Source organism: Adiantum capillus-veneris, chromosome 3 (assembly GCF_014529385.1).
Source record: "Adiantum capillus-veneris isolate H3 chromosome 3, ASM1452938v2, whole genome shotgun sequence".
In the NCBI taxonomy this organism is placed as follows: domain Eukaryota; kingdom Viridiplantae; phylum Streptophyta; class Polypodiopsida; order Polypodiales; family Pteridaceae; genus Adiantum; species Adiantum capillus-veneris.
In genome coordinates, this window is record NC_140933.1 from 121,186,624 (window position 1) to 121,197,691 (window position 11,068).

Genomic DNA, 11,068 nt, shown 5'->3' on the forward strand with positions numbered 1-11,068 from the left:
AGGGCAATGGATATAACTAGAGGGTGACAAGGCTAGAGAGTCTGAAAACAAGTGCAAGGTCTAGAATCATTTTTGGAAGCAAGATCAAAGACTTCTATTGCAGACAGCCAAGGTAGTATCATTGTCTCTTGGAACACATACCTAGATGAATTCGAGAAATTCCCAGATTTACCCAATAAAGAAAAGTGTAGTTATAAGCTCGTTGTAGTCAACCACAAGACTATATGACCATCAGCTCTATTATGCATAGTGTTAACCAAATACTATGACAACCGACTAATGTCATCTGTGCCCGATAGTGGGTGTAGAACTAAGTATGAATATATGCTCCCATACACACACCCCACACACATGCCCACATAAGAATGTACTCATATGAAGCTCTGTGAATTGAGTTGTTTCTCTCATTTTTTCTCTTGGAACACAATGATCTCATATGCCCATGTGATGGCCATATCTACCTTGTCCTTTTCTCTGATCAAAGGGTTGGCGATCAGCTTGTGGAGCCCTATTTGGCATCGTCCCCCTTCTGTAAACAATTTGGAGTAGCATTTTCCATATGTTGTCCTTTCCCTGCCTGGGAGCCATCATTTGCTAACCTGTATCTTCGTTTTCAACCTATGTGCATGCTAGCATTTTTGCATCTGGATCAGCCGGCCTCAACAACAGTTCAACACCGTATTTAGTTTAGTACCTTGCATTTGCAGGTACTTCAACCCTAGTGTCAACACCTATTGCAGCCTTAGTGCCACAACAAATAAGCCTCAATACCTTGCTTTCTCACCCACATTACATGACAAAAACTAGGATACACATGAGTGATTGGAGATCATACAACTTCTACATAATAAATCAATTTCTTCTTCAAGGGCGGCATTTCCCCCATAGGCGTAAACAACCCATTTCGAGGCCCTTTACGTGTCGCAGTAGTTTCGGACAACAACCGTCCATGACTTGTTGGGATCCTGTTGTTTGGCATGGGAGAATGAGAAAATGGGCACATATCGCCTCTAGTGAAAAATCCTTGAAGAAAATATCGACAATTGCCTGGATAATAGATGCGGATGTATAGTGGAGGCATGCCATGTATCTTAGAAGTGCCCATTTATAGATATTGCAATGTGGGATTCGATGATTGCAGGATATGCACAACATGAATCTCATAGTCATGTGGAGAAGTGTCTATGAGGCTTGCAACACCAACGGTCAATAGTATCAAGGCCTTCTTCCTTGTGTGCTTGCCCTCCATTAATGGGACCTTCCGTATCTAATACACTTTCATTTCGTCCATCACGACTAACAGAATTGGGCTCTGCCTTGCCAAAAGAAGGTTCGCCGCCTTTTTCATCCGACATTGGCATCCTAGAGGCTGTAAGCATGTCGTTCTGTAGCACCACCATGTCGTCAAAATTTCCATCATTGATTGGCTGCGACTCACTAGAAAGATAGCCTGGCTACATGCTCTTAGCTCCTAAATATTGACTCTCCGAAACCACCTGCATTTCACCACCCTCATTGTATCCAATATTGAAATCATCTGGCTTCGACTCTTCGAATCATTTCAGAAGGAAGGTGTTCGACCCGATGGTCGGCCTCTTGGCCGAGCTCGCTCTACTATTCTCTCTATTGGTACGCTTCTTCACTTCCAATCTAGAATATAAAAACTGCAACTGCTGTAGAGGCTTATTCACTCTTTCCTTTGTAGTCTTTTTCCATTGTCAGTCTAGGCTTAGACTTTTGGTTTTTATGCTCATAACTTCATAACTTCTGCTAAACCCCCAAGCACACATCAAAGAAAAGATATAAAAAATCTATGTATGTTAAGGCTCAATGTGCACACATTGATCGGAATTCGATCTTTTCGGGGCTTACATGCATATGAGATGTGCAATTTCTTACCCTGCATGGTTCCTACAAAGGCCCACTAGAAGTATTCCTGCCAGATGTTTACAAAACTTGCAGGCAGCTATGTGAATTTTACCTTGTCCAAATTCTTTTATTCTCAGACTTTACATGCATTTGATTTAGAATTGATTTCGGATATACTTGTGTGTGCACATGCTGTGGTTTGTCCTCTAACATATCACGTTTTACAACATGCCTTGTATTGGAGTACTATGTTTGAGAGAGAGAGAGAGAGAGAGAGAGAGAGAGAGAGAGAGAGAAGAAGAAGAAGAAGGAGGAGGAGGAGAAGATTGTTGCTGCCTCATTATCAGGTCCCGCCAACGTAGATGGGATACCTCTAGACACACTCCGATTAAAGTCTCTACAATATTAAATGAAGACAACAGAAAAGAAGTACTGTTCGGGTCTTTCAAAAACTCAAAACACTAAAAACTTTCAACAAATGAAACATTTCCATCATAGTCTTAGTATTAACCCAAACAAAATGAATACTGCAGAGCTACAGAAAATCCCACCTCTCTCTCTCTCTCTCTCTCTCTCACTCACACACACACACACACACACACACACTTCTACACCAAGTAATCGAAGCTGTAAATAACATAGATGATGAGAGAGAGAGAGAGAGACACCTCTTCAAAATCGCACGATCCCTTCCTCTCTCTCACAACCTCGCTATCAACTGCAGCAGAGAAAAAGTGTACACACACACACAATCAAATTTCCACGCCCAAAATACACCCTAACCACCAAACAAAAATAGAAATTTCACGCATGCCCTCCACCCAAAAAAGAAAAACCTTACTGGGCCACTCCCCATTGGAGTGATCCCCTATGGCCATGCTAGCAAAATTTCTTACGGCACTGCCAATAACCAAAACCATATGCCAAATAAAGAGAGTCAGTTGAGTGCGCAACAATGCCAAATCATTGAGGGAACTTTCAAAGAACATCCCACTTTAATAATGGACGTTGACCGGGCTCTTATTCTGAATTTCAGCCCTCGGGCTCTTTGAGAGCGCAGCGCGGCGCTTCATCGTCTTTTGCACTCTGTCATGCATATGCACCTCTCTCTCGTCGCTGCTTTTGCCGCTGCGTTTGTCGTGCTCCTGCCATTTGCACTCATCACAACTCATGCTGCAGGTGAGCAGAGACTCTCTCTCCCACCTCTCTGGAGCTTCTCCGCTGACCTCTCCTTGCCCTCTTCTTCTCCCTCTTCTCTCAATTCCTACTCCCAGCTCGCCCGCTTCTCCCTCTTCGCTCCCATTCTCAGCTCTTCTGCCTTCGCCTCCGGCTCCAAAGGATTTTCCTTCGGATTCCTCAGCCTGTTTCAAACCGCCTCCTCACCCCCCTCCCACATCTCCCTCTCCATCTGCTTGGGCGTCCAGCATAGCAGCAGCAATGGCGGCAGCCCCTTCCTCGTTCCTGTCTGGACTCTCAATACGACAACCCTCATCCAGCAGCAAGGTAGATCGGTTGTCAGGCTGCAGGTGGAGGAGAAGAATCAGTTGTCTCTGGTAGATGGAGATGGAAGCGTGGTGTGGGCCCTGAGCAATGTGGATAGCATGGAAATGCAGAGCAATGGCAATGTGGTGATATATGACAGCAGGAATGGATCCATTTGGGAGAGCTTTGAGCACCCAAGTGACTGTCTCTTGCAAGGGCAGAAGCTGAAGTTGGGAATGGAGTTGACCAGCAGCAATAACATGTATAAGGCAGTAATGCAAGCAGGGGGGATCGTATTCTACCAAGTGTCAGCCAACCCTTTGCCCCTGGTGTATTGGATCTTTCCTGTCAACATGACTGTGGAAGATTACTTTGATGACATGGTGGGTGCATTTTCGCTAAACAAAGACGCGCCCGTGAACCTTACAGCGTCTCTAGCTCTCGATCATCCGAGCTGTGCAATATTGAATAACTCTCTAGCCTATTATCTGGTGGAGGGGGATCGTTATGTGATGCAAGATGCTTGTGCAAACACCAAAATCATTCCGATGAACACCACTGCAGATCTGTTGAGGCTGGACACAGATGGTCATATGAGAGATTACTATGTCCAGCAGCTACCAAATTCTAGCTATGAATTAACTTCTCCCGATTCAAATGACAAGCCGTGCTTCAGCCCCAACGTCTGCGGAGCCTATGGAATCTGCTCTTTGTCTAGTACCTTTGGTACTGCTGTGTCACATAGTTGCAGGTATGGCCTCTCTCTCCTGTTGTCGTTCTGTAAGTAAGGAGGGGGTATTATTTCACTTCCATTTACAAGAGAGATTTGAGAAGGGTGGGTTCGGACGCATGCACATTTGCCTCACGTTTTCGACGTTGGCCCGTCTGAACCCAAGCCATTCTTGACAAGTGTAAAAACAAATGATAACAAATATTTCAGTATCTCATACAAGCGATATCACTTCCGTCAAGAAGTTTTTAAACCAAGCCAGTACGTGTTACACATAGAATCTTCAAAGATGCTCTCAGCTCTCGGAGTTAGAGTTCCGGTGGATCTGCAACTCGTGCATGAGGACTACATCAAGTTCTTTGTAGCACCTGCTCTTTCGCTCCTCGATGGAGAGGGTTTCGTTGTTGAAGAGCGACACGAGGAGGACGGGCCAAGGGAGGAAGGAAGATTTCTCTCTCTCTCTCATGCAGAGGCTGTTCACCTCTTTCTCTCTCGTGCGAGTAGGCTGTTCGCCTCTCTCTCAATCCGTATATGCAGCAATCGCAAGCAAGAAGAAAGAGCGGGCAGGCATGACAGGCTACATAGAGAGAGGAGGAGAGCGATGGAGGCTAGGGGGTGAGGCGCTGCAGAACGCGTAGGGGTAGGGGGAGGGAGGTACAAAGGGGCCGCGTAAGGGGAGTCAAATATTCGGCGTTAATTAATAAGTTTTTTAAAGGTAGAGCGAGCAGGAGCCTTCAGTATGAGTTCAAAAACTTGTGATAACAAACAATTTAAAACACAAAAATATGTAGGTGCCATAGTGGAGCCTCAACACGAAGTCCCACGGGGTCTTTAATGAAGACCTGTTACGGGATCTACGGCCTCCAATTAGACTCGCAAAATGCGAGGTGAATTCAACCGTCCGATTTTTAAGTAGTGTGTTCGAGTTTACCTTAGTTTGTCTTAGTTTACTTTTGCCAGTGTAAGCTTACTTTATAGGTTTCAAAATGGGGTAGGGAGCCACTAAAAGCATGCATATGTGTGGTTAGTCCATTGTGTTGCCATCGTGCAGGTGTTGTTTTCGAATCCCGAGGACCTTGCCCTTGTGCACATTTTCCTGGTCGTCGATCCACCTCGAGATCTATGTGAATCGCTCCTAGCCGTAGATCCCAAGATGGGTCTTTATTAAAGACCCCGTGGGACTTAATGTTGAGGATAGTGGATACGTTTAATTAGTGGGTATCTTACCATATGCCCACTTTGTGATCAAATAGCAAAGGGTAATGCATTGCTAAATAGCTGGAAAGGGAGGGAGGGGATGTAGGGCCGGTCAAGTGGTTCTGTAAGGGAGGAACGTTGATGAGTGAACATGCGACTCTTTTGTTAAAAGGCAGGGCACTGTACACCTCGCAAGAAGCCTCTCGCGGTGGAGTGGCTTAGGGTGGGTTCAGATTGGATGTTGAGCTTATATGTGAAGCTATACCATGTTGAGAGAGAAGGAGAGAGCACAGAAATAGAACCCCAAAGTGTGTAGAATACACACATGAGATGATGTATATATAGAGGGGACCTGGGTGCCATATATAGAGAAGCCATATATTGAGTAGCTTCACATATAAGCTCAACATTGGAGAGGTGGAAGAGAAACACCTTTCCACCACTTCTAGGCGGAACACACAGAGAATCAGCTTTGCCGCCGCCCTAGCGTTCACACAAGACGGTAGTCACTTTGCTTGCATGGCACGGCTCCATTGGCTGGAGAAGAAGGCATGAGGATGGAAGTGCTCATGGGCGGGGGGCTGGTCGGAAGAAAAAGAGGGCAGGGTGGAAGAGAAGAAGGCAAACTCTTCCTTGACATGGCAGCCCAGTCAACACCTTCCACCGCCTTATGTGAACAAGGCAGCGAGCTGGGAAGATTTTGATTGGTCCGTAAGAAATTCTCAGCTCTTCCACCAGGTGATGTGAACCCAGCCTTAGCTCAAAGGACTTCATCTGAGTTGTGAGGTATTGAGCTGGATTTCAGGTTGGTACATTGTGATTTTAATACGATTTGCGATAAGTACATCTTCAGAGGAAATTTGTGAAGATTCCAAGTTATGAAAAAGGAGAATGGAGTGAGTATGCAAAGCATCTAAGGCTGCGTTCATACCACGCGGCGATAGAGGAGCATGTTGTTGCATGGCCTATTTTGATTGGCTACAAAAAATGGAAGAGTTTTCGGGTCCACCATTCTTGTGCCCCCCCCCCCCCCCCCCCCAAAAAAAAAAAAAGATGAGAAGCTCCTGTGGCAAACGCCTGAAGGTACCCATACGTAGAGTTGAAAGATATAGAAATTCATGCACATTTCTTAGCACCTTCGTTGGCTACAAAAAATGGAAAGAGTTTTCGGGTCCACTAAAACACACACCTCCCTCTCTAGGCTTGAAGATGTCCATATGTAGAGTTGAAAGCTGTAGAGATTAATGAGTAGTCTTTAGCACTGTCGATCTGTTACAGCTTTCCCTACCTATTGCTATCACATTCTCGGGCTTTGTGAACGAGAGGTCGGAAAGGCTAAGAGGGAAGCTTGTTTTTTTGCCATGCCGTCTGAACCCAGAAAGACAACCATTGATATATAGCACTCTAATTTATTTTACAAAAAACATGAAAATGGGGTTTGTAAAGTGATATTAAAAGACTCCCAATGATACATGCCACTTTGAGGAACCAATAATATTGTCACTATTGTCAGTAATTCTTAGAATTTTAGCAATTCCCTTTGTACTAATCTAGGAAATGATGGTACATGTCACACTATTTCCTTAATGATAGTTTCAAGTTTAGTGAACATGCTATGAGTGTTGTACTTCAATGGCCATGGTCAAAGCACTGTAAAAATAGAAGTATCATGGAGCAATGTAAGCTAATTTCCTATTCTATATCTTGTGCTATGTTTGCAATTCACCATTAAACAAAAAGGCACTTGCAATTAGCCATTAGACAAAAGGCACTTACAGTGTGCAAATTATCCTCATTCATAAGCATTATCCTCTTTCATAGGCAACTTATAATAGTCACTCTATGCTTTACTGCATAACAATGGCTTTTAAAAATGCATTCCAAGGAAGATGGTAGAGAAGAAACAATCACTGCCACATGTTACTCACCCGAAGGACTTTGCAATTTACAAAAAATAGCCTCCGATAGTCATCCTGATTCCTAGATAATCTAATTTCATATACTAATGAAGTTATGTGCCACCTTAAAATACAATCAAGACACATGCTCTAATACCAAGATACCAAGACAAGGGGGGTTCAAAGGGCTTATATGAAGCCATTACGCAAGGTAGATGTATATTGTTAGTTTAGGTGGAAGTTGTTGCAGTGTCATAAAGGATGTTTCTAATGTAAAACTGTGATAAGTTGGAGATCTACCGCATTTAGCCTACTGAGAGCATCTTGCACTTCATAAGCTTTACAAATGAACACGGGATATTGGGTGCTTTCTGTGCACCCATTGTGAAACAAATACTACATGTCTTTACATGGGCAGTTAGATCAAGGGACATGTTAGCTTCGTTATTAAGAGAGAGATGTCAGTAGTATTTCTCAAAAAACAAAAAATTATGTTCTATATTTTTTTGGTACTCTACATACCTTATTTTAAAGTTTGATCCCTCTCCTTCCCTTGGTAGATTTGCAACAATAGTGAGGCCAACCTTGGTAGCCAGGCTTTTACTACATCCTACTCACAAGAATTTTGGGACAAATTCTCACAATATTTCCCACATTGTGACTTACCTCAACATCATGAGCTTCTGTGAGGAAGGCGCCGCATGCCTAGCTAGGTATGATTGGGGGCATGGGACCGCCGGCCCGGTGGGGGGGGGCGGTGGTCCCCTGCCCCCAGTCATACCTAGCTAGGTATGTGGTGCCTCTCGAGCAGAAGCTCATGATGTTATGCATTGTATGGAAAACACTGAGAAAGACTCCGTTTTCCTACATGAGAAAATTTCTAAATCTTCTTGTGACTCTTGGGCATCCATGTTGTTGCAGGCCATCACGAAAAACAAATGTTCTAGGGTGTAGATAGAGGTGACCAAGACAAATGTGATCGTAGAGAGTAACTATAGCATGGCATCCACAACAACAAAGCTTAACGATAATGAATTATTCAACATTGAAGGAGAAGCATAAGTCCCCTTCAACTTTAGTTATTAATTTATTTAGTTATTTAGTTATTTTTCCATAAGCGCGCCTTGAATTATATTAGAGAGAGATAAAATTACACACATTTACAATTACAGTTTTCTGTAAATTATTGCAGGTGCCCTTCTGAGCAAGATAACAAGAATTTAAGCAATGCATTCTCCCTCATTGACATATCCAACCCCTCTCAAGGTTGCACAAGGAAAGTCAGTTTGGAATGTAAGCAAGTCTCATCTCAATCTCTTGCAGAGATCCGGAAAGTAGCTTACATGTCTATGCTGCCCTTATTTGAGCAGATGTGGGAATCTAACACTAAGTCACTTGAAGACTGCAAGGCTTCATGCTCTTCAAATTGTTCTTGCTCGGGAATCATCTATCACACCAAATCATCCTTCTGCTTGCCATTTGGTGATACCACACCTTTGTCCAATGTAAGCTTCCTCACTCTACCATCGGATGAGCATATTGCATTCGTAAAAATACAGCTGATTGAAGCAAAATCTACATCACATTCTACCATAGTTGCGATTGCGGTGGCTGTGCCGATTTTCGTCCTTATCATTGCAGCAGCAGCAATCTATTGGAAGTGGAAGAAAGACATGGATCCTGAGTTAAAATTGGCAGAAGAGGAGCTGCTGGGTGTTTTGCCAATGCTGCCCACAAGATATTCATACAGAGAGTTAACAAGAATCACCCAAGGTTTTAGTAAACATCTTGGTTCGGGAGGATTTGGGTCCGTGTACGAGGGTGTGCTGCCGGACAGAAGGAGGGTGGCAGTCAAGAATCTAGAGATGCTGTCACAAGGACAAAAGGAGTTTCTGGCTGAGATTGCTACGATTGGAGGCATAAGCCATGTCAATATTGTCAATCTCTATGGCTTTTGCTTAGAAAAGAAGCACAGGTTGCTTGTCTACGAGTACATGGAAAATGGGTCTTTGGATAAGTGGCTCTTTTGCAAAGAAGGGGAGCAAAGGCAGCAGGTGATGAGTTGGGAAACTCGCTACAACGTGGCTCTTGGAACAGCGAGAGGTCTGGCTTATCTGCATGAAGAGTGCCCAAAGCCAATCTTGCACTTTGATGTGAAGCCTCAGAACATACTACTGGATGGAAATCTTGATGCTAAACTGGCGGACTTTGGGCTTGCAAAGCTGGTGGCAAGGGACCAATCATCAGTAATGACAGCGGTAAGGGGGACACCAGGCTACATAGCACCGGAGTGGGTATCCCAATCGATAGTGAGCAAGAAATGCGATGTGTACAGCTTTGGGATGGTGGCTTTGGAGTTGGTAAGTGGGAGGAAAAATGTGGAGCTGGGGCTGATGGGGAGCGAGGACTGGTATTTTCCGAAATGGGCAGCAAAGAAGACCAGGGAAGGGAAAGCTGGTGAACTTATGGACAAAAGGTTAGGTAGAACTATGGAATTAGAAGGTGGCGTCCATGCTGAGAACGAAGCAGAAGATGGTGTTATGGAGCAAGTGCAAACAATGGTGAGGGTAGCTCTGTCATGCATACAGGAAGAACCGGAGATGAGGCCAAGCATGACAATGGTGTGTGGGATGTTGGAAGGCACCATTGCCCTTCCCAAAGAGATCCCAGCAGTTGCTACCACCGAAATCATACCTGCCAGCTACAAAGTTTCATCTGGCACCGTTGAAGTAGTCCAATACTCGGAAATCCAAGGGCGTTGATTGCTGCGTTTTCCTGTCAGTGATTGGCACTTGGGCGGTGGTTCTCATAATTATACTTGTTTATAATTTTTTTAGTTTGGCACACTGTATAGAGATACTTGAAGGGGCTAATTGCTAGCTCTATTGGTTCCGACTGCCTTAATTTGAGATGCACCTTTGTTTGAGTTTTAGTTGTGCCACCTACTACTACTGCTGCTGCTGCTGCTGCTGCTGGTTGCAATGTTACTAAAGGGTGAAGTGCAGTTTGTGGCTAGGTTAATAACATATGTGTGAAAAGGTGTTTCTCTATAGGGTCACCAAATGGTCCTCAACACCTGCAACACACGGTGAAGGATCACGAAAATAAGTGCTTCAAAATTAAGGAGGAGGATAGATAAAGAAGCTAAAGGGGTTCATGGTGAGCAAGAAGACCATAATGTGCAATTACTTTGATTGAAAGAGAGGGGAAAGAGTTTTGCCATGAGGTGTAAGGTGGAGTGGTAAATTATGGAGATGTGTAGGAAGGTAGAGTTTTGGATTTTAATAATTGTTACTCATATATTGTTGAGTTGTAGACCTAGGGGATTCACTAGTAGTACCAAGGAGACATTACTTGTGTGTACCAAAATTGCCTTATTTACCCCTATATACAAGACTCCCCTTTGTAAAATCTACCGTCTCTTCCTTAAAAAACCTCCCTATTGTACACTCTCATGATATCATATGGTAACCCTTATTGAATACCCCGGGGTTGTAGGCTGTGGAGATGTGGTTGAACATGGGGCTTTAGATTGTGTATTTGGCTTATTAAACTATTTCAAAGAGAGAATCATGGTCATTATTTTATTAAAGTTGGAATTTGTGAGCTAGAATCTATATACTAAGTTCATTTGATGGCATTGATCAAAGGTGGTACCAAAACATAGACCGTAGTGTCACTTTAAGAAAGCTCACACACCCCCTTTTTGTTTCACGAAATAACAATGGAGGTTCTCCTTCTCCTTTTCCATTTCTAGATAAGTTTTCAAGGAAACATTGCCTCTGAAACATTAAGCAGTGACATGTTGGCTAAGTTACTAAGATCTTTCAAATTAGTATACAAATCAAGATAATCTAACAAATTAGTCGCCCCCTCCTGCCCAAGTGGCGTT

General features: G+C 43.7%; 1 protein-coding gene across 1 annotated transcript; it reads left to right on the plus strand.

Moving 5' to 3' along the window:
- Positions 1 to 2,902: 2,902 nt before the first annotated feature.
- Positions 2,903 to 10,102, plus strand: LOC147461620 (G-type lectin S-receptor-like serine/threonine-protein kinase SD2-5). The gene is made up of 2 exons (XM_086509112.1): positions 2,903 to 4,102; positions 8,369 to 10,102. Exons 1-2 carry the CDS (start codon positions 2,961 to 2,963, stop codon positions 9,936 to 9,938), a joined length of 2,712 nt encoding a protein of 903 aa, XP_086365238.1. The 5' UTR covers positions 2,903 to 2,960; the 3' UTR covers positions 9,939 to 10,102.
- The last annotated feature ends 966 nt before the right edge of the window (positions 10,103 to 11,068 follow it).

Excerpts from the sequence above, each read along its gene's own strand:
- LOC147461620 (XM_086509112.1), top strand. The coding sequence starts at position 2,961 with ATGCATATGCACCTCTCTCTCGTCGCTGCTTTTGCCGCTGCGTTTGTC. Across the intron at positions 4,103-8,368 it reads GCTGTGTCACATAGTTGCAG|GTGCCCTTCTGAGCAAGATA; the intron begins GTATGGCCTCTC and ends AAATTATTGCAG.